This window comes from Rutilus rutilus (assembly GCF_951802725.1).
Source record: "Rutilus rutilus genome assembly, chromosome: 16".
Classification (NCBI taxonomy): Eukaryota; Metazoa; Chordata; class Actinopteri; order Cypriniformes; family Leuciscidae; genus Rutilus; species Rutilus rutilus.
Genome location: NC_140224.1, coordinates 25,978,493 through 26,002,051, shown reverse-complemented (window position 1 = coordinate 26,002,051; position 23,559 = coordinate 25,978,493). Strand labels below are relative to the sequence as shown.

At 36.1% G+C, this 23,559-nt stretch overlaps 3 protein-coding genes across 3 annotated transcripts in view; all 3 read left to right on the top strand.

Moving 5' to 3' along the window:
• The first annotated feature begins 5,303 nt into the window (after window positions 1-5,303).
• pdk2a (pyruvate dehydrogenase kinase 2a) lies at window positions 5,304-12,360 on the top strand. Its single transcript, XM_084434203.1, has 11 exons — window positions 5,304-5,604; window positions 6,723-6,864; window positions 7,543-7,614; window positions 7,950-8,134; window positions 8,224-8,313; window positions 8,821-8,898; window positions 9,100-9,176; window positions 9,268-9,366; window positions 9,797-9,907; window positions 10,281-10,394; window positions 11,005-12,360. Exons 1-11 carry the CDS (start codon window positions 5,487-5,489, stop codon window positions 11,146-11,148), a joined length of 1,230 nt encoding a protein of 409 aa, XP_084290329.1. The 5' UTR covers window positions 5,304-5,486; the 3' UTR covers window positions 11,149-12,360.
• Window positions 12,361-16,801: 4,441 nt separating this feature from the next.
• Window positions 16,802-19,793, top strand: LOC311305890 (uncharacterized protein). The gene is made up of 8 exons (XM_084433859.1): window positions 16,802-16,906; window positions 17,112-17,186; window positions 17,314-17,379; window positions 17,462-17,524; window positions 17,727-17,796; window positions 18,126-18,575; window positions 18,647-18,742; window positions 18,868-19,793. Exons 2-8 carry the CDS (start codon window positions 17,112-17,114, stop codon window positions 19,269-19,271), a joined length of 1,224 nt encoding a protein of 407 aa, XP_084289985.1. The 5' UTR covers window positions 16,802-16,906; the 3' UTR covers window positions 19,272-19,793.
• Window positions 19,794-21,311: 1,518 nt separating this feature from the next.
• Window positions 21,312-23,559, top strand: part of myo1d (myosin 1D) — a 61,974-nt gene continuing 59,726 nt past the window's right edge. Inside the window, exon 1 of the mRNA XM_084433608.1 lies at window positions 21,312-21,779. Within this exon, the coding sequence (XP_084289734.1) occupies window positions 21,685-21,779 (95 nt within the window). The 5' untranslated portion in view covers window positions 21,312-21,684. The remainder of the gene's footprint in view (window positions 21,780-23,559) is intronic.

The following is a 23,559-nucleotide window of genomic DNA, read 5'->3' as shown; positions in this document are numbered from 1 at the left end:
CTCCTGTGCGAGTAGAAATAGTCATTATATAGTATATTAACCTGTTATTGTCCCTTCTAAAACGCTTATATTTTCATCTGACCTAATTAGAAGCCATATAGAGATATTTATGAAGCAACCCTTTTAACACAAAGTAGAACATTATTTATTTTGGGATCAGTTTGACCCCAAACAAGAACATTGAAAAATAGTATGCTAAAAAAATAAGTCATATCACACAGGTGTGCTGCATAATTGTGATTCATAGTGGCATATTCAGTTCAACAGCATGAATATGTGGTATATTAATACAGTAGTGTATACAATAAACAAGAAATTAAAGTGCCCCTATTATGCTATTTTAAAGGTTCCTCATTTTGTTTTTTGAGGTCTAATACAATAGGTTTACATGCATCCAAGGTTAAAAAAAACAAAACAAAGGTTTTCTCAATTTTTCAAAGGCTATGTTCAGACTGCAGGACAATGTGGCCCAAATCTGATTATATTTTAAAAATGTTTTGCTCATATGTGACTCAGGTCTGTTTTTGTAATGACAGTGTGAACAGCACAGACGATTCTGATTTGGGCCACTTCCAGATAGGTGGTCCTAAATCCGGTAAAACGGTAATATCAAAATTCATGCGACTTTTACATCACTATAGAGAGCAACATTCATCACAATTCTGCACACGTGGATGTCACTTTAAAGATTTTACATAGGCTACCCAAAGTTATTACATGCATTACATGTGACTGCTCTATATAAAAGCAAAACTGCTCTTTTTCACATTCTCATATTCAATTTTAATATTGCCTGCGCATAAATTCGCTTGGTTCTGCAGCAGATCACACAATAAATAAATGCGTAATCACCTCCGTGTTTACTTCCGCATCACAGTGTGCTGTGTAAAGTCTTTTTATTGTTCTTTTGAGCATGTGGGGCAGTTCAGGACCATGATTTGTTCACACTGGAATCTGATATTGGCCACATTCAAAACAACAATGCACAGCAACAAAAAAATCGGATCTGAATTGAGCATTAAAGGTGCATTGTGCAAGTCTCTGAGTTTTTGCAGAACTATGCCCCCTTCTGGCGACACGCGAAACTGCAACCAGATTTGTGCACGCGGTTACGTGGAGTTTGCGTTGGGGTTTGGGATGAACTAGAAGCCGGTCTCTTTGAATCCATCTTCTACTTTTGCAAAAGTCGCTTGAGTTGTCTTCGCTGATGCGGATAATGGCGGCGAATACACAAACCTGCCAGACATAGCCAGGTGAGCGTGAACGCGCATGACGTCACGCCCAGTTGATTCCGTCCCGAATCCCTCTTATTTATTTTACTGTACAGGATTATAGAGGCAATCGCAGTGATCATAGAAGGGCTCATTCAGCCCATCAGGCAATTGTTTAAGAATGTATGGGTTAGAAAAACGGGTATTTTTAACATGAAATGTTGCGCAATGCACCTTTAAAGCAACACTAAGTACATTTTTTTACCTTAAAATAATGTTTCCAAAATCGTATCAGTGGTTCATCAAGTCGTAACAGGGTGAAAGGCACTTCTGCGGCCCTATATCTGCTAAAACCACACTATGCAAGCTTGCCAAACCAGGTCGCGTTTCTGTAGTTCGAATGAGACATAAGAAAACTACAAATTTGACTTGCTTTACGTCAAGCGTTACAATAGTCATTATTTAGTTTTTCTTCGTTTCTGATGTCGCAATACATCATGCTTTCATGAAATCATGCAACATATTCTACCTTGTCTGTGGACATCGTTCATTCAAAGCCGGTGCTGGATAAACAGCGAGCGTGCGTGCGACGGTAGGCTGCGGGCGACAAAATTATTTACGACAGCGGTAATGGACAATTCCGCTTCCAACCTGTAGGGCGACCGAAGAGGAAAAGTTCCTTAATGTTGCTTTAAGGCTTGCAGTGTGAACGCAGCCAAAGTGTCTGAAAACAGTTCGTTCGAAGATTCAGTCTCTCTAAACCCCTCCTTTCCGCGAGCCTACACTCTGCTCTGATTGGTCAGGCGGCCAAGTCTATTATGATTGGTCTACCGCTTACAGCGCGTGTTAGAAATTTCGGAAACAAAACACCTCTTACCATATCTGAATTTCAGCTCTGGAGACTTCCTCGGTGCTTGATACACACTGAGGAGAACGATGGCATCAGTTTTTCCCTATCAACTCCAGCGCAAGTCCTTATTATTTTGAAGTGCATGCAAATTGGATTCACAGTCTTTTCAACATGTCAACATCACTTTCAGGCCTCAGCTACAACTACAGAGTTTGAGGGCGGGTCAAAGTAGCCATTGTTCACAGGCAGCCAATGAAGACCATAAGCTGGTATTATGCAAATGTATTACATTGTTACATAGGTATGTAACAGGAAGTGAGACTGGGATTGCTGATGACTCTTTCAGCAGTTCAGAATCGAGTATTTTTTGTAGGAGACAACTTTATTTCTCGTGCACTTTGATATTTGAAACTTTGCAGACTTTTTACATTCACAAACAGCTATACACACGACATGAAAGGTAATATTTGAAAAAGCAATAGGGGCACTTCAATATGCAGTAACCTACATTTTAGACAAAATCTTGGCTATATATTGGTTTTCCACGTTTGATTTAAAGGGTTAGTTCACCCAAAAATGAAAATTCTGTCAATACTCACCCTCATGTTGTTCCAACCCCGTAAGACTTTCGTTCATCTTCGGAACACAAATTAAGATATTTTTGATTATATCTGAGAGCTGTCTCACTCCTCCACAGGCTTATGGACACTATAACTTGCTGGCCCAGAAAATGTATTAAAGACATCGTTAATATAGTCCAAGTGACTCCAGTGGCTCAATCTTAAGTTTATAAAGCGACGAGAATACTTTTTGTGTGCAAAAACAAACAAAAATAACGACTTTATTCCACTATTAATTTCCTTCTCTCTGGGCCTCGAGTTAGTTTACGTAGTGTTTTTGCGCAGCGCGTCTGTGTTGCACGTCACCACGTAGGCTCACTATTGGGTGATGCTGGTCATGTGTGTGATGCGTGGTGACGTGCAACACAGACGCGCTGCGCAAAAACACTACGTAAACTAACTTAAAATTGAGCCACTGGAGTCACTTGGACTATATTAACGATGTCTTTAATACATTTTCTGGGCCAGCAAGTTATAGAGTCCATAAGCCTGTGGAGGAGTGAAACAGCTCTCAGATTTAATCAAAAATATCTTAATTTGTGTTCCGAAGATGAACGAAAGTCTTACGGGGTTGGAACAACATGAGGGTGAGTAATTACTGACAGAATTTTCATTTTTGGGTGAACTAACCCTTTAAATACATTTCCATGTTTTCAAATCTGACGGCTCCTCAGCAAAGTATCTGGTTATACATTATAGATTCTCACTGGATGCAGTGTGTCATCTTGGTATTGCCTTCATGAATACTGTGTATTCTCACATTCGACTCATTTGACATATTTATAGTAAGGGATTATGCATATTTAGACTCAGAGAATTTGTAGCATTTATTCATGTTGTATGGCAGGGGTCTGTGAGAGTACATGCCACTGTATATTGTAACAACTTTAAAGTTAAAATCTTTAGAATTAGTTATCATAAAAGTTCTTTAGATATTAAATATGCTTTTGAATATCAAATCTATAAGTAATTTAAAGGATTTATTGTGGAATCTGTTACTTGTTGTGAAAATAGCTCCTAAGGAATGGCCTGAGAGCGAGTTTGACATTTTGCTCTAGGCTGTTCCATTCATAGACGTAACAGCACATCAATGACCCGTGTCTGACCATAAAGGAAATTTCCACTGGGCATGTTTTCTTCTCCCCAGGTCCCCAGGTATTAATGGCTGTACAATCACTACTGCATACTGCATAGATAGATGCTTTGGAGTTTAGATAACACAGTTTAAGGCAGATAAATTTACTGCAACTGATATTTTATTATAGCCTATAACAGTACAGTAAAACTATAGAGCCAAATAGCATGATTTAGTGCCAAATAAAGTGTTTTAACAGCTATGGTTTTACTATAATTACATTTAACCAATTGTTTCTCTCTCTCTCTCTCTCTCTCTCTCTCTCTCTCTCTCTTTCCAAACAGAAACACCACAAATGTAATGAACAGGGCTGGGCAACTCTGGCCCTCAAGATCCACTTTCCTGCAGCGTTGATCTCCAACCCTAAGAAAACATGTATGCCTGCAGCTTTCTAGTAAAGGAAAGTAAATCTCAAGGGCCAGATTTGCCCACCCTTGCTCTAAAATAACAGGTTTACTACTCCCCATTTACTGTGGTGGAAGGTTAAATAAAATATTCCAAAACTGACCACAAGGTGGCACCTTGGATAACTTGCTAAGCGTGGAGCTGTATAGCTGAACATATGGGAAACGTTATTTGTCATGATTTAATCATGAAAAGAGCCACTACACTGTAAAAAGTATTGATTCATCTAGGTCTCCATTGTGATAAATCATCTGATGAGAGTCACTGCATAACCCATAATTGTGAATGCACATGGAAATCTGCAGACTAATCTCTGTTTGTTCATTTTTAAAGATGCATTTAGACATTTGTTATATACATATAAGTTCTAATTAAAAATGGGGGGAACCTCTGATTTACTCAGCTGACTGCTGGCTGGAAGGAGAGAGTGAAATATGCATGACTTGTCTCTTATCGAGACTGTCCTGGTTATGCAAGAATGGATTTGGCACTTAGTCTTTCATAAAACATAATGTCCTCAAACACGCATTCACCATTCAAAACAGAAAACTGGATATGAACAATATATTATGTATAATATTGATTTGTCACTGCATGTCCTAAAAAAAGATCAGTGGGGTAAAATAAAGTTCAAAAGAAGGTTTAGCCTAAAAGATATTTTCATAATTTTTTCATACACTTATCATAATTCTTTCCTTGATTCAACTTGAGTAGGTCTAATTAAATTTAAATGACTTGAATAAAGTGTAATTAATTTAATACCACGGGGTTGTAGCCTAACTTTTGCACTTGATTTTATAAATTAGTAGCCTAATTAAACTAAAGTTCTCAAAGGAATGTTTTACAGTGTGCTAAAATTAATAAGGTAGCCTACATTATTGTTAAGGCAATATACCTAAGATACTGATAAGCATATTAATTTAGCTTTAATGGTTTTTTCATTATGATCATTACAGTTTATGATGTAAAGAACAGATGTGCTTCTTCATCAGGACGCAAACAACACAGTGGTCGAGGACTACACGTGTTTATGTCCCTCACTGAATGCTTATTTAAGTCTCCACATGCTATTGGACGGATCTGGAGTAGTAATAGGAAACTCGGGCTCTGATTGGCTGTTGAGTGTTCTTGGAAGAACAACTGCCTCTTATACCATCACAGGGCATCGCATGCATTATAAACATCATAGCTATTGATAAAACTGGATCTCTTCAGCTGCTATATCTTGGTATATCACAGTTTCAACTTTCAAACCAATCATCGAAATGAAGTTCGTCAGGTTTATAATGAAGAATGCTGCTTTGGCCAATGTGCCTCATCACATCGAACACTTCTCCAAATTTTCACCTTCTCCACTTTCCATGAAACAGTTTCTCGATTTTGGTGAGTGCTTTTTCTGCTGTGTTATTTGCTCGTATATGAAATCATTTCCCAGTATCCCTAAATTGATAAGGAATAGCTTTATAGCCTGAGTATAGGCGCTGTCTATTGCCATGAAGTGCTCGTGTGTAGTCAGCTGCAGAACAGTTTTGTCATGGCATATTATTATTATAATGCACTACATTCATGATTACGTGCATGACTATGTAGTTGCTCGTGCAATTTTACATCTACCTGATGCAGAAATTATTTGATACTGCTCTACCAGCTGTAGCTATGAGATTCGGGAACAAATTGTTCTTTTGATTCGGATCTTTTCAGTGAATCCGCTGACTCGGCTCACAGAATCTGAATTTGTTTACGAAAATGACTGAACTTTACATTTACAAATCTGACTGAATCATCAACTCTCTAATTTGAAATTGAACTGAGGGGATAGTAAGAGTATTTTGGAGTGAAGCAAGGACTGATGGGCTGAAAGCCAAATTACTTTAAGAATAGCAAAAATGCTCAATAAAACGTTGAATTGTTTTTCGACTTGGTCATATTTTTTTATTATTTGAATTCATTTATCCGTTTTTAATAAGTAACATTTTATTAAAACACTCAAAAAAATTCAGGTAGGAGATGTAAATAAATGTTAGTAATGTTTACGTTTATGTTTTAGGAGATGATTGGCTGAAACAAACTGAACTGGACCTCAAGAAATTCAATTAAACATCCCTTTTGATACAATTTAATCGACGAAAAAATGCAGTAAACTGCTATATTTTCCAACATAATGTTTTATTTGAACGTTTTAAAGCACCTCAGAGAAAACGCGATGAAGTAGTGGCCCAATCTATTTTCTGAACCGGTTCTTTGAAACGAGTTATTCGAAAGATCCGATTCGCGGTTCTCTCAATACTGTTGTTCATACTGACTGGTTGTTGCATCATCAACTGCTGTTGGCTTTGCCTTGCACAACTGCCATGTTTACGCATATGCATTCGACTGTTTATTTGCCTTATGAGCAACGTGCATACATTTCAGTCCCGAACCATACCATACTGTATTTATGACACTTGTGTAGTGTGTGTGTGTCCAGCGTGCCAAACATATTTTTACATGTATTTGTCCAGGTTCCACCAACGCATGTGAGAAAACGTCTTTTGCTTTCCTGAGACAAGAGCTGCCCGTCCGTCTGTCAAACATCATGAAAGAAATCAACTTACTCCCCAAAAGATTACTTACCACACCTTCTGTGCAAATGGTTCACAGCTGGTGAGTTATACAACATTTTACTGTATACGGATCTACCTTACCAAGATTAGTATTGTTGTAGAAACGACTGATTGTTTATAAGGCGATTAGATTACCAGAGACGTGTTACTTATTTTTAGTATGATCCGAAAACACCGCGGTCTACTTGAGACTAGGCCAAATTCAAACAAGTTGTGTGACGTAGTAGTAGAGCACAATGACCTTTGTCCCACATACTACGTCAGGATGCGGGAGCTATACTTCTTCAAGAAGGGATTCGTCTGCTGTGAACTTTGTCCCACTTTCCCTACCTCGTGCTTTAACGCGTCATACTTAGCCTTGTTTTTCCTTTCAGGAAGAGTGGAAACTTAGGAATAGCAAAAACAAAACAGTCTGCCATTAATATTCATGGTATGCAACTGTTTAACGGTTGTTTTTCCACAGATATTAGGTCAATGTTTTTGTGAATTGCATCCGTTTAGTGCAATACATTTATCGCACATCTTTAACTGAAATCTCAGATTTGCAGTTTGTATTAATTGTAATTTCCTTAAATGAACTAAATATAGGCCTACATGATGTCACAAAGATCTGTAAAGAAGTTAGCAGAAGAGTCTCTGGACGAGCTTGTTTCACAGCGTTTTTTTTTATTGCATTTATTGACATAAATTCAAATCATATTGCTTTTTGTGTTCTAAGGTATACTCAGAGTTTGATGGATATCTTGGAATTCCTGGAGAAAAGTCCAGATGACCACAGTGTGTTAGAACAGTAAGTAGAAATTAATTCTGTAAATTGCACGAAAACATCTTATGTTTGGCCTCAAATTAATGAAAAACAAGAAATTATATTTAGAAGCATGTTTTACAACCATCAAGATTTTTGCATTGTTTGCCATTATTTTCATGGCAATTAAGCACATTTTGTTTTATATTAAGTTTAAAAAAAAAAAAAGCATTATATTGAGAATTGAAAGGATTGGCTAATTATTGTCATGAAAATTATTTTGGTCATAAAAATAGGCTTTGTTGTCAAACTAAGTATGTACACTTCGTATTTCTTTCCTTGTTCATTGCACATTTTGACACTCTTGAATCTGCACACAGGTTTGTGGATGCTCTGGTCAACATCCGAAACAGACACAATGATGTTGTACCCACTATGGCCCAAGGTGTGATTGAATATAAAGAAGTATTTGGTCAAGATCCAGTCACTAATCAGAATATTGAGTATTTCCTGGATCGTCTCTACTTGAGCCGGATATCCATCAGAATGCTCATAAACCAGCACAGTAAGCACAATATTAAGGCCAAATAATACCTCTGAGCATCAGTGCTGCTTAAATTGCTTGTATTTATGTTATTTTCTCTGATTATTCAGCTCTTGTATTTGATGGAGCCACAAATCCAGTTCACCCCAATACCATTGGCAGTATAGACCCTCATTGTCAGGTGGCGGACGTTGTTAAAGGTATAGTGTGAAAAAGTGGGTGATTGTATAAAAAAAAGTCATCAATTGCTCACCCTTATTCCAAACCTGTAAGACTAGTTCATCTTCGAAAGACAAATGAAGATATTTTAAATGAAATTCTGAATTTCTGTCCTTCCATTGACAGCCTATGCAACTACCACACCATAATGTGAATAAAAGTCTAAATTCAATCTGTTCTTCATATAAAGCAACCTTGCTCTCTTCAGAAAATTACTAAACCGCTCAATTCATATTGATTAGTTTTACAATCTCTTTATTAACTTTTTGAAGTGTCAAAGTGGTATTTGCTTTGCTGCCAATGGAGGGAGAGAAAGCTCTCAGATTTCATTAAAAAGATCTTAATTTGTGTTCTGAAGATGAGGATGGTTAATTGTTGACAGAAGTTTCATTTTTGGGTGGTTAACAAACCATTTAAAATCAGTGACCCATTTGTTTAGTCACTTATATGTTTCTAAAATATATTATGTCAATACATTTTTCATGTAGATGCATATGAAAGTGCCAAGATGCTGTGTTATCAGTACTACCTCTGCTCACCTGACCTGGTACTTCAGGAACTCAACAGTAAGATCAGATAAATATCATAATGTTCATGTTAAATACCATGTAAAATCACAATATATATATATATTTAAATCTATATATGTATTCCATCTATTGGTTCTACAGTATTTGTTTAATGCATAATAGCTTAGAGCTAAGTTATAATAGATGTTTTAGCAGCTATTGACAGTATTGACACTGTGACTGTTCTTCCTTTTACAGCTAACAACAGGAACCAGCCTATCAGCATTGTGTATGTGCCTTCCCATCTTTACCATATGCTATTTGAACTGTTCAAGGTGAGCTGTCGCCCATCTCATATTCTGCCCTGAAACAATGCTGTTTACGTAAGATCTGAATGTTGTCATGACGATATGGTTTCTTCCTCAGAATGCAATGAGGGCGACCATTGAGAACCATAAAGAAGGCAGTAATCTTCCACCCATTCAAGTTATGGTGGCCATAGGAGGAGAGGACCTCACTATCAAGGTGATTTTAATTTGATCAAGCATAATTTGTTGCTGACAAATAATAATAATAAAAAAGGTTAGACATTTTCATGTCAATTATGCACATTTTCATTCATGTTTTAAACTCTTGTGAGTTCACTGACACCTTATTGATTGTAGTCTGATGTAACTGGAGCCATCAGTCATTTTCCTATCAGTGAAACACCTGCTGTTGCATAACACAGTACATGAGAGCTGACTGACCTTGTTGTTTAGTTACCTTGACAATGCTGATTTCAGTCGTTCACTTGCTAAACAGTTGTGTTCAGGGGTCAAAGTAACGGCCAGTGCCCGTCTGTCCGTCTTGCATCTCACCCCTCTCACTGTTTGCCCAGTTTTTTTCTCTCTGTGCCCTAATTTTTATCTGTGCTCTAGTTTTTATCCTAACAATGTCTTCTTTGTCTTTGTAGATGAGTGACCGAGGTGGTGGAGTTCCTTTCAGAAAGATGGAGAATCTCTTCAGTTACATGTACTCCACAGCACCAACACCCCAGATGGATGAGAAACAAATGGCTCCCCTGGTGAGACTTCACCGCATTATTATACATAAAATTGTTGTTGTAAAAGATTGTAAAAGAGTTGTTATCATTTCATTTCATTTCATTTCAGCTTTCCAAGGCAACATTTCTCATTTTCTTTCAGTTTAAAAATAACTGAAACTAATACTAAAATAAAAATTTATAAAAATTATAGACATATTAATAAATAAATAAAAACTACTAAAAATGACACACAAAAAAAACACAACAAAATTACCAAAACATTAACTAAAATGAAAATGAAAGCGGAAAATATAAAAATGAAAACATAATGCAAAATATAACTAAAACTAAAAAAGTATCAAAGAAAAAATAACACTGATTCTTTATAATATTGTCCTCCTTTTGTCCACAGGCTGGGTTTGGTTATGGGTTGCCCATTTCTCGACTCTACGCCAAGTACTTCCAGGGTGACCTCCAGCTCTACTCTATGGAGGGTCATGGTACTGATGCAGTCATTCACCTGAAGGTACATTTAAAACCTACTTAAAGGAATAGTTCACCTAAAATTGAAAATTCGGTCCACTTTCAGAAAATGAAAATTAGGTCATTATTTACGGCATTCCATTATTTGTGTAAAGATAGTTTAAAGAATGTTTCAACTGATTTTGTCCATGCCATTAAAAATCAATGGGGTCCAATGTTGACAAGTTTGGAATGATACTATTTACAGATTAGGAACTATCCCTTTAAAGCACATGTGTCAAACTCCACACCTGTCCTAAAGAGTTTAGCTCCAACCAGCTCCAAAACACCTGCCTGGAAGTTTTTGGGGCTGCATCCAAAATCAAATACTTCCCTGCTTTATACTATGTTGAAAACAGCACGCCAAAAGAGTAGGTGAAAAGTACCCGGATAACCTACTACTTCTGCGGAGATTCTGGAGTGTACATTTGATTGACACTTTACTATCCCATGAGACCACAGGAGAGGATTTATGAATGAAAGTGCCCAAGGAACTGAGTTTGACACCCCTGCTTTAAAGTCTTTGGAACGCGTTTAAAAATGCTAGGAACTTGTTGTAAATGAGAGATAATTTGTGTTGTGTCTAACAGATTACATCATGTTTTTTCCCTCAGGCTTTATCCACTGACTCAGTAGAAAGGCTCCCTGTGTTTAATAAGACAGCTCGACGGAACTACGAGGTCACGCAGGGGGCAGATGACTGGTGCGTTCCCAGTCGAGAGCCACTGGACCTGGCCAGGTTCAGACTGGCCAAGTGAAAAGAACCATGAAGCCTCCAGGAAGGAAACAGGACAGTTCTCTGGCCTTCTGACATGAGTGAATCAGAAAGGACATGGCGTCCACATGGCCGAGCCCCAAGTCTCCACTCACCGTGAAGCCGTGTAGTCTCACAGCAATACCGTAGTTGTTGCATGCAATGGTTTTCCTCTGCACCACCACCATGACTATATCATATAATTTTTTTATTTGAGAAACTAGGCTTTGTCACAGTGTTACCTGCAGACCATACTAACTCATATAAAGTGGAACAAAGTACCAAGATAATCCTTTGTTGGAAGACTGTTTAGTGGATGTTCCAGTGTGGAAAAGTGTGCCAGACAGTTAATTTACTTTCTGAAGCCTGCGTTAGCGGACAAGGGCCGTCTAGACTAGTTATTGGAACCAGAAAGTGACAACAGGCTTGTGCCAAGGAACTTAAAAGCACATGAAATCAGAGATTAAGGGCCAAGATTGGGTTATACAAATCCATATGCAACCTAGAATGAGTCATTTATGTAAGAGTGTGCTAGAAGAACATGTTGCACTGCAATAGTAATGCTGAAATCAAGGAACACTTGTAATTAAATGAGTTTGATTGCTGAATTTAGGAGTGTTCATACTCAGAATGGCCAAAAGCTGAGAGAAACAGATCATAGAGGCCATTATTGTATCTGTATTAGTGTGTGGCCAATATGTCAATGTGATCTCTAGTATTTTCTTCACACTTGAGTTTAAGGCGCTAGAAAGGGGATCAGTTGGAATGTACCAATTATCTCATTGATTTAAACTTGATACACTTACAACAGAAATGCACCGAGCATTTCAAACACAGTGTTTTGTGCATGTTTGTTCTTAAACATGCTGAAGCATTTTAGATACCTCATCGACTTAAGATAGTTTGTCAACTCTAAGACCTTCGCTCAGCTGTTGCCTTTTTCAGATTTGTGGCCCACTAGTTCTCTGCGAATATTATACAGCATGAAATCAGAGCTTCTAATTTTAAGACTGCTCTTTTGAGAGCATGCCTACTGTATTAAATCAACCATCTGCTTTGAACTTGCACCATGTAACCTTACATGTAAGGACCATATTTTGTGTATTTATGTTTTTGTCGTGTTATTCCAGAAAATCTAAACTTTATTTTTGTAATATGTTTTCCATCTAAAGCAAATGATGAAAATAGTATTGAAATAAAAAAATGTTGTCACTTATGTCATTTATGGGAGTCATTTATGAGTCAGCAAGTACTCTGAACTCTATTGATGGTTTTGCAAGTGCAAGGATGGATTATAGAGAGGACAAAGATGACTGACTGGTGTGGATCGAGATACTACACATTGATCCTTTGCCCAGTAAGGCAGAGATTAAATTTCATAGTAAACAACATACCTTTTAAGGCCAGAGGTTACATGGAAAGTGAGTTGGCATGAATGAAACAACAAGTATGGACGAAACAACGAACTTAGCAAATCAGATGTGCCGTGATAGAACATAACGATGAAAATAACGTCAGGATCATTTTGTGTCCGTAGAGACTGTGTTCTGGATGGATTAACTGCTTGATAAACAAGTGCTCCTCTTACAATACATCACATGCCATATAGCACATGCTATGAGGTACTCCATATAAGGTTAGATGGATAGCTTGTTTACATGCAGGAGCCTCTGGAATGTTTTAGGCCTTGGTAAACAATAAATCAATGTGATAACCTTTATGATTACTTTTCATTTTTGAGCAATCATAGATAGCTTCTGCACATATTCAGTATGTTTGAATGGTGTTTTTTTGTTGTTGTTGTCATGTCTCACATCTCCACACTCTCAGATAAAGTAGTAACTTACAGAAAATGGGATCCAACAGCTTGTCACTGAGACAGAAACCTTAAAAATGGAACTAACACATATTTTTAGGCACTAATATGGACCCTTAAGTATGGAAACTGTCCGCTACTTAAAAAAACATGCTTTGGTAAATCATAATTATGAAAGAAATGTGGCTGAAATGGGCTTCCATATTTAAAGTTATAGTTTACCAGCAAATAAAAACAGCCAACTAATCCTCTGACTTTAAAAATCTCTATATAATACACTAAAACTTGAATACAATAAACAGAACGTTATCGTCTGTAACGATCTGTGTGTTTAGTGTCGGTTTCATGGACTTTCAGATTGCATTCATCAGACACCTGTTTCCTATGTTTTTTTGTTCCTCTAGTTTCCCGCCAGTCTTTAGTTGTCATGGACACTCATTAATCACACCTGTTTGTCATTGTCTCATCATCACTGTGTATTTAAGTTCCTCTTTGTGCTCACTTTTGGAACCTTTTTTATCTTTCTCTTCTTCATCTGGGTGTATATGTGACATGGTGTAGACGCTAATATTGTTATCAATATTATTTTTCTTTGTGAGAACGGGCCTTTACACACCCTCATGTCATTGTAAACCTGTATGACTTTCTTTCTTCAATAAAACACAGAAGAAGATATTTTGAAAAATGTCTCAATGTTTTGTCCATACATTGAAAGTCAGATGTTGTTTTGGACCCCACTGACTTTAATTGTATGGACAAAAACATTTGAAACATTCCATTTGAGGGAAAGTTATTCTGGTTTGGAACAACTTTTTAATTAGCAAATTTTACATTACTATGGCAAAAATAAATAAAAAAAAGCTCAAAGGAAAAGCATATGTTGATGATACTAATCAGCTATTAATATTTGGCTGGTTCTCTCTTGTTTTTGCATGTTCATAATTTCTTTATATGACAGCCAGGCCAAAAATAGTGCGGAACAATTTGACTTGCGTTATCACAAAACAGTTGACATTTACACAATATGCTTACAAAATCTTTAACAAATTTGTAATAATATTAGAAAAAAGGGTAATTTCCTAGGCTGGACATCACTTTTGGCCACTACTTATAGCCACACAGATGCAAATAACTGCATGATTATCTAAGTATTAAAAAAACAGACAGTAATAGATGACTTCCCTCATAGAGTGCCCTGTTACGCAGCTGTTACAGACTGAACCCTCATGTGCTAGAATCTACAGAGACGTGCGAGTACAGCAATGAGCAGTTCCAGGAACCATGATAGGAAAAGTACAGCCCTCAGAGAAGGCCATAAATGATGGCGTGTACGTGTTGCTCTGCGGGTGAGTGGAGATGTATGGGGTTGAGTAATGTATGCAAACATATCACAGTTCACAACAGTAACATGGGATTGTCCAGGTGGCTGTTCTCTTTCTAGCATGCCTGTCATTCCCCAGGGCGGTTTACTGATGTCTCCTGCTTATGTAATGGGCCCGTGCTTCACATCAAAACATGAACATTGTTTTCCTGGGTGGACTATTGTACAGACTGGACTGGTCTTATCTAATCACACAGTCGACGGCTCATTGCTCTGTTGACAGTGAGAGCTGAGGTTGCTGCCAAGTATTTTAATGTATTACCAAATGGTTTAGGAATGAGAACAAAACACAATGTTTTCTTGACCCTATTTTAATATTATGCCCAGATGAGATAACATTGGATTCAATTTATTTAGAAGGACTGTCACTTAATCAGATACCAGTGAAACACATTACTCCCATTTTACTCATTAAACCGGTTAGATTTTGTTTTGACAATGACAGTTAAGTTTGGGATGTTTGTTTTATACAATCTTGCCAAAGCATCAGTACACAAGAAAATAAGTACACACACACACACACACACACACACACACACACACACACACACACACACACACACACACACACACACACACACACACACACACACACACACACACACACACACACACACACACACACACACACACACACACACACACAAAATGTGCCATAATAATATACACATTTAAATATACAACAAATATAAAATGCAACAGTATAAATTAAAATCCTAAGACAATATCACAGTGTCATTTTAGCATCAAGATACTATTATAGTTTATATTAATATTTATTATATATTTATTGATTATTGGTATATTTATGATATATAGGCCTATATATATATATATATATATATATATATATATATCAAGTTTAAATAAAAATGAGAAATTAGCTGAAATACATTGATTATACTTATTAAAATACGTTTTTTAAATATATATTTTTTATTTCAAGTAACAAAATTATATGTTTGTATGGTTTTAATTTTAATTTTATTTATATATATTTAATAGTTATTATATATTTATTGATTATTGATTATATATTTCTGTTTTCTGTTTTCATTTTAATTTCTGTTAAAGTTTAGGTAGTTTTGATGTTTGTGTTTTTTTTTAAGTTTTTTTTAAATATGTCAATATATTGTTTAATATATATATATATATATATATATATATATATATATATATATATATATATCTCAAGTTTAAATAAAAATGAGAAATTAGCTGAAATACATTGATTATACTTATTAAAATACGTTTTTTACATATATATTTTTTTATTTCAAGTAACAAAATTATATGTTTGTATGGTTTTAATTTTAATTTTATTTTCAGTTAATATTTCAGTTAATAACCCTGGCCAATAATGAGACTAGACTAGTGAATATGATTCAACATTTGTTTGTGGTGATTCAACAATTAGGCTACATAATTAGTGTTTCACCAGAATATTTTTAAAAGTAGTATATTAAAGTGTATTTCTCTACCAGATTTGTTCCTGTCCAGTAAACTTGTGAAACCCCAATGTTTTAAATAGATTAGAGGTCACCACCTAGTGGTGGCTTTCGTTATTGCAGATACTTGCATCCTGCACTGCACACAGACACTGGCAGTTTCATTTCCACCAGTCAAAGCGAGCACATATATAACTCAAAGCGCATATTTTCCACGAAACTATTTCCTACTCACTATCATTTATCCTTAATTATTCCTCTTTAAATCTTCCTCAATGACCATATTTATCCCACCAAGTGAATTTTGAACCAATTTTTCCTGTTTTTAAATGTGAAAGCAATCTCATTTATTTTTCAGGAGTCCAATATTAATTTGTACTAAAACATTAGATCAGATTTAAAGTGCTTTTTAAGATATGCTATTAAACATAATGTGTGTTTGCACAAAAGGGAGTTAAGATCTTGTCACTGCTGATTATGCAAAAAAAGTTTTTTGCTATAACCAATGACTTGTCATGTGGTTTCAGAATGATGCTTGAAAAGGCAAAATCTATAACAGTCAAATAACTTGTTAAATTGCAATGGGAGAGTAAGTAATTGCTAACTTGGTAAATCATGACTAAAACCTGGTCGATCACAAAAAGTGGATTCACTTTTCCAAATGCTCAAACAATGAAAACTTGGTTTAGTGTAAAAATTCTGGCCCAGCCTTGACCTTATTCCTTATTTTAAAACATATTTTAATGCATTTTCTTCTTAGTTTTTGTTTGTTAACATTGCACATATTTCTACCAATTTGTTTAACTCATTCTAACTTATTTCAAGGAACTTATTTTAATAATATTTTGCATGCATATATGCAAATACATTTTTGCACACCATTTTCTGCTGACCTCATGAGCTCAAAAACTGCCTGTGGCTACTTTTCATGTGCATGTTAGCACCTTATTTGTGAACAGTGTCACCAGAGTTTCATGTAAGAAAATGTTGGTGTGAAAGTCTGACCAGAAACTTCCTTCTGCATGGCTGTAGTGTCCAACCCCACTGGCGCAGTATATAAACTCTATCCTATATAGCTGACTTGCATAACGCATAGAGATCTGCTCTTTGTGAAAAGGTAAGCTTAAAACGTTTCGAATTTCTAAACGACAAAAAAAAAAAAAAAAAACAGATAACCAAATCACTTAATTGAATTACATGTAAATCCCAAGAGTTTGCATTCTTGATTGAGGAAAATTAAAATAGCAAATCTATTTTTAAATTAGAAATATACTTCATATTTTTATTTTTATATATATACATATATATTTTTTTACCTTTAGATGCTTTCCTTATGCATCCAAGTGTTTGCGGTACTGGTTGTATGTGCAGCTGACACTGAGAACAGAGATATTTCAGTAAGTATGATCAAATTGGTTAATATAATTAATGTTATAAATAAAATAAGACCAACATTACATTATAACTGCAGTACAGTAACTGTGCAAATGTTATTTCACATTCTTTCATTGCAATGTCTTCCAGTATACATTCAGAGCTTGGAATACGGTTGACCAGCGTTTGCAGGAGCAACTTGCCGTTGTGTATAAGGTAGTGGTGCTTTTAAAGTGTTAAATGTTTCAATTTCTAAAGGAAGAGAGGTATAAACATCATTTTCTGTGAATTTATTTAGGAGATGGAAAGCTTGAAACATGAACAAGTAGTAATGAAACAAAAGCAAGAAGCCTTGAGCCAGGTAAAGTTGATAATTACAGTCTTTTTGCTGGTTAAATAAAAATTAAAAAGTATTCTAATCAGTCTCACTGGATCTTGTCGGACTTGGAAAAACATTTAAGCTGTTGTTAAAAATGAAATATAACATGAATGCCAATCTCAACATATGGCTGAAGTATAAGAATTCATTCTACGGTGAGATAAACTTTTTTGTTTTGTTGTAGGCATTACCGTACTGTTCACAGAAACCTATTGATACGGACGTGGATATGAATTTGACATCACTACAAACTGGTCAGTTTTTTTTTTGGATAAAGTATTCTTTATGGTTTATTTAAAAAATAGATAGATATACACTGTAAAAAAAATTATATGATCAATAAGTTATCTGTTTTTACATTGCTTTAACTCATCAAAATAATTTATACAATATTCAACTCATTTTAAGCCAGTTTAATGTAATTTAAGTTGAAATGACTTAAATGTCAAAGTTGATTGTATTAAAAAATTTAAGGCAGCAACTTTATTTTTTACATTATACTATCCTCATCATTAATTTTTTTTTAAATGTGTGTGTTCGGGTGTGTTTTATAAAGGACTATATATATATTTGTCTTTGTTAGGCAGCAGCCATCTGCCGTATACCCTCACCCAGGGTGAAGATGGAGTCGAAGGCTCCGGTGAGGATGACAGTGGCGCAGACCTTGACCCCTGCTTTCACTATACCGTGTTGGACCAAGCCTGGAGAGCTACAAACTACAGCACCAAGAAAGTCGCCTGTGACAAAAACGTCCAGTGGAAGGGCTGGTACCGTCTCTTCTACCGTGGGAAAACCATCCAGATGCCTGAGAGGTGCGTGAGGAAAGAAATGTGTGGCACGCACGCTCCGCTGTGGCTCGTCGGCGGTCACCCCCGGGTACGAGACGGAGTGGTCACCCGCAAAGTGTGTGGAAACTGGAGAGACAACTGCTGTTTGTTCAAATCCCCTCCCATTCAAGTCAAAGCATGTCGGGGAAACTACTACGTCTACAAGTTTGTCAAACCGGTAGCTTGCCATTTGGCATATTGTGCAGGTAAGATGTGATGCACTCAGGCTTTAAGAAAAAGAAATATATATATTGACTGTTGCACACCATCCTTTCAGACGTTAACACACTTGTCTGTGGGAAGTGCAAAAAAAGTGAGTCTTGCGTCAGCAGAGACAAAATCACCTGGTTGTGTAAGAAAAACCAAATGAGAGGTGAGCCATTTCTTTTCATTAATAATCATCAAATTAACAAATGCTGTGAAGTGTTGTTATTATAATTACAATTATCTACCTTTTAATACAAATAATGGAGCATTTTCCTTCCTTGTGATCTGTAGTGAAAGCAAACATCCATTTTTTTGCCACCTACCCGGCCAACATCTCAGGAAAAGTGAACAAGATCGTGTACAGGAAAGTGTATGTGAATCAAGGCGGGGCTTTCGACTCTCGCTCCGGGATCTTCAGAGCTCCGGTTTCAGGCGTCTATCAGTTCTTCTTCTCCACACAGACTGGGGGGAGTGGGGCAACTGACCTATGGCTTGTTGTTAATAACTACTGGGTGGCTGTGTCCCATAGTAATGTTCAGGGCTCTAACTCAGTTGGGAATCTCTCAACGTATATGACGACTCTGCGCAAGGGTGCTACGGTTTATGTGACCCATAATCGTGGCCGCTCTTGGGCCAATAGTGCATCCAACACCATCGCTTTTGGGGGTTCATTACTTATGGTGAGAAAAATCTAAGAGAATGTAAAAGTCAACTGGAGCAGAGTCATGAACATTTACCCCTGGTTTCACAGACAAGGCTTAAGCCTAGTCCCAGACTAAAACGCATGTTCGAGCTGGTTTAACCTTAAGTAACTTGCACTGACACATCTTAAAATATGTCAGTGCCATTGTTTTGTCTCAAGTTTCACACCAGTAATGTTTTTTTTTTTTTTTTTTTTTCCTAAGGCAAGTTTATAAAAGCTACTTAAATGTCCTAATTGAACTGCCTAATTCTGGCTTAATCTAATCCCTGTCTGTGAAACCAGGCCTTATAGTTTAAATGGAGGCCAATTTAATAGTACCAACTAGGTTTGATAAAATGTCCTGCTATAGTTCTGTTTATTCATTGCTTTTGATTATTCATTGAACAGTTTTTAATACATGTGTCTTGCTGAGAGATATTTCCATTGCAAAAAGTGCTTTCCAATTTCTTAGTGCTTTTTTTCCCCCTATAAAAATACTTTGCATTAAACCTCTGAATTTAAGACTAAACCAAAACTTTTTTTGTCATTATTTCTAATAATATTGAATTGTTATTTTTTTAAATAGTTTACCATAATAGTTGACTAATATAATAACAATAATAATAGTGCAAATTAAAGAAAACAATATTTGTTTCAAATATTAGAACATCTCAAATGCAAATTCCATTAACAGTTTTCTAATGAGACAAATTTTTCAGACTAAGACTATTTTGAAAAAAGACATAGGTTTTTTGTCATGTATATGCAAATATATATTTTTAAATAAATATTCTTAAAAAAAATATATATATATATATAGTTTTAACAAACTTTGTTTTCTTTTACACTATTATTGTTGGTAAACTACTTATATGTAACTATAAGTAATAGCATTGTCCCAGTGTCCTGGAGATACAGGTGGGGGCAGCAGAGTCCTCTCAATTGTGTTTAATCAGGGAAGATGTCACTGGACCACAAGTAGCTGCACAGAGCAACCTGAAGCCATCCTCAGTCCTCATTAAACTTAAACACGTTCTTGTGTCCCGAGGTCACTGCAAACACAGTGCCAGCCCAAAATCATATTTTACCACATGAACAAAATGACGAAACCGATTTAGCAGACCAAAAAATGGTCAACCACCATTGTGCTTACCTGTAAGCACCTGTAAATTTGGTCTTATTAGTTCAATTGTCAGATATGTTGTTACTAACTGACGTTCTATGCAGAACTAGGCTACTGTTGAGCAGTTCACTCAAATGGGATTTTATCCATTGCCTTATATGGCTAGAGAGGACAGACGGACATTCCAGAGATATTTAGAAACTCACTGATGATGATGATGACTAATAGTCTTAAAGAATTCTAACTATGCACAATTCAAAGGCAAATGTTATAATTATATAAATGATATATATTGTCAAATTATATAAATAATTAAAATGTTAACTCTGGCAAATTGACTCATTGAAACGGAATCAAGTAGTAGGCTACGCATTTTATGTTAAACAAATATTTTGTTATTTATCAGTAAGCAATCTGTGCTTTTTTTATTTACTTGTAAATTTACTAGATTATTTTCTTGTAATTTTTCCCAATAATCTATTCGCTTATAGTAGGCCTAACTTATTCATTAGCCTAGCCTACAGTCGGCTACTTATTTCTTAGCTAGCACACATAGTGGCAAGTAGCCTAGCTTATGTTTTTAGTTGGTGACAAATAAACATTTTCGCCATTTACTGTAACGTTAAGTCTATTGTGATCTGTGATTCAGCGACCAACTATTCACTTCTGAATAGTATGAATTCCGAGCGTTGATAATTTGGGATTTCGTAATACAAGTATGCTGCTAGTAGCCTAGCAACAAAAAAAGAAGAAAAAAAAAGAAAAGAATAAATAGAAGGGACTGATGTTAACCACTGCTTACCATAGTCAACGGCAAATGTATCCACCTTTGTAACTGTGTCATTCATGTATAGAGGTAAGCGCGAACGCGCCCGAGAGGGGAGGGGCTTGCGCGAGACGGGCAGGATAACGAAGCCACAGTGTTTAGGCGAGACGAGTGAAGCTCGTGGAAAAAGGGATGAGAGGTGCGACTCTCGATGTAGCGGACTATCACTCAAACACCGGGAGGCTCAAAAAGTTGTGTGAAGTTTTCAGGCGACGGACGAGTGTGTGGCTTTAAGTGTTGTAACCTTAAACAGACGAAAACAAAGTATAGTTAACGCACATTGCTTGTTTATTTTTTCCTTTCCTAATAACATGAGAAGAAGCCGACGAATAGTGCGCTAGGCAAATGTAAACAAATTCAGGAAAATGCATTATCGCTTCGGTTTGGTTTTGTCGAATTGACCTGAGTATTCGTCGGAAATTCAACAGTCAGCTTTACATTTTTTCCATTAGCCTACTATATTTCTAACGCGTTAAAATGGCAGAACACGAAAGTTTGGAGTTCGGAAAGGCGGACTTTGTTCTTCTGGACAATGTGTCTTTGGAAGAGTTTATGGCCAACCTTAAACTCAGGTAAGATAATTCACCCTGTTACCAGGTATTATAGTTGTAGTAGCTTACCTGTATTTTGCCAAAAGCTTTGTTTTGGGGTTTGAAGTAAAATTCCAATTGTGTTAAATGAAAAGAATTCTCAATTTTTATCTATCTATCTATCTATCTATCTATCTATCTATCTATCTATCTATCTATCTATCTATCTATCTATCTATCTATCAAAAATGGTGATGCAGATTAGTGATGAAATTGGTTAGGTTTGTGAATTGTACTATGGTAATATTGTGAACTGTAACTAATAATAGGTTGCGTTCTCATTGATCTTCCCTTGGCAGATGAAAGAGTTCCTCAAATCATCGTGCAGAACATCTTAATGTGTAATCATATATTAATTGACTGATACTAGGCATCTGGAATAAACTAGTTTTAAAAGTTTTTCAGGTCAAGGGAACAATGCATTACACATCTCAAGTCTACATTTAGAGAATTCATGGCATTGTTGTGTTTTCTGCATCTTCTGTAGCTTCATATAACTTGCTGCACCTGCTGAGCCAGAGCGCTGTGGGATGGCCACAGAGGTGTGTTGGCCATGGTAACACCCGCTCTGATTGGCCTTATTGTTCAAACAAGTTTGCAGTGGATATCCTGCCATTGTGTTTCATGTTTTTGGTTATGTGGATCACATTTCCTCATCAGCACACTGTAAATAAATGACTTGCTAGCTCTGATAAGATGCACAATGTGTTTTCAGCATGCAGTAAATGGTTAATAAAACAATGCCTTAAGATCTATTGTATGATTCTAATGTCAACTAAGTGACCTATGTGTGGATGTCTCGCAAGGGCACTGAATAAGCTATGAAATGTTTAATTGATATTTTCATCTTTTCATTTTATAACATGAAATTACATATTTTATGTATTTTTCCTGTAATAGCCTAGTTCTGATAATATTGCGGGTGTTTTTCAGTGAATTGAGGGAGATGTTTTTGGATCACATAATAAACTATAAATATTACATAATAATCATTTAAAATATGTTAATACCTCTGAAAGTCAGTCATAAAGTTCAGTCCCTTTTTTAAACCCACCATTCAAAAGTTTGGAGTTGGTAAGATTTTTTAAATTGTTTTTGAAATAAGTTTAATTTATTGGATAAAAAAAGTAACATTGCGAAATATTATTAACTTAACATCACTTTTTTTTACTATTTTCATATAAATATAATTTATTCCTGTGATGGTAAAGCTGGATTTTCAGCAGCCATTACGCAAGTCTTCATGATCCTTCAGAAATGATAATAATATGGTGATATGCTCTTATTATTATCAATATAGAACACAGTTGAGCAAGGATTTCAGGATTCTTTGATGAATAGAAAGTTCAAAAGGACAGAATTAGTTCGAGATAGAAATCTTTCCTGTTACTTTTGATCAATTTAATGCATGAAAAACATTACTTGCCCAAAACTTTTAAACAGTATTGTAATCTGATATGTAGATAATTCTGAATCCGTTGTTCAAATGCCATGCGGGTACGGATAGACAACTTGCCCATTAATTAGCAAGAGGAGATGCGTACTGGTTCCAGTGACTCAAAGCACAGGGTGTCTGTTTTTCTCACCTCTCTCTCTCAGCCATGGCCTGATTTTCTCCCTGGCTGGGGGATGGCGTGTGCAGTTTGTTATTTGCAGAGGGTGTGACCAGGCCAGCTTCCTGAGTCTTCAGTCTCCACATCTGTGTCTGGGGCTTCAGCTGGAATAGCAGCAGCTATGTGATGCCAGATCACTTCCTGTGCCC

Bases quoted from the DNA above. Each gene is read 5' to 3' on its own strand.
- pdk2a (XM_084434203.1), top strand. From the start codon at position 5,487: ATGAAGTTCGTCAGGTTTATAATGAAGAATGCTGCTTTGGCCAATGTG. The intron at 5,605-6,722 runs GTGAGTGCTTTT...GTATTTGTCCAG, and splicing joins GAAACAGTTTCTCGATTTTG to GTTCCACCAACGCATGTGAG. The intron at 9,367-9,796 runs GTGATTTTAATT...TTGTCTTTGTAG, and splicing joins GAGAGGACCTCACTATCAAG to ATGAGTGACCGAGGTGGTGG.
- LOC311305890 (XM_084433859.1), top strand. From the start codon at position 17,112: ATGCTTTCCTTATGCATCCAAGTGTTTGCGGTACTGGTTGTATGTGCA. The intron at 17,380-17,461 runs GTAGTGGTGCTT...GAATTTATTTAG, and splicing joins AACTTGCCGTTGTGTATAAG to GAGATGGAAAGCTTGAAACA. The intron at 18,743-18,867 runs GTGAGCCATTTC...TGTGATCTGTAG, and splicing joins TAAGAAAAACCAAATGAGAG to TGAAAGCAAACATCCATTTT.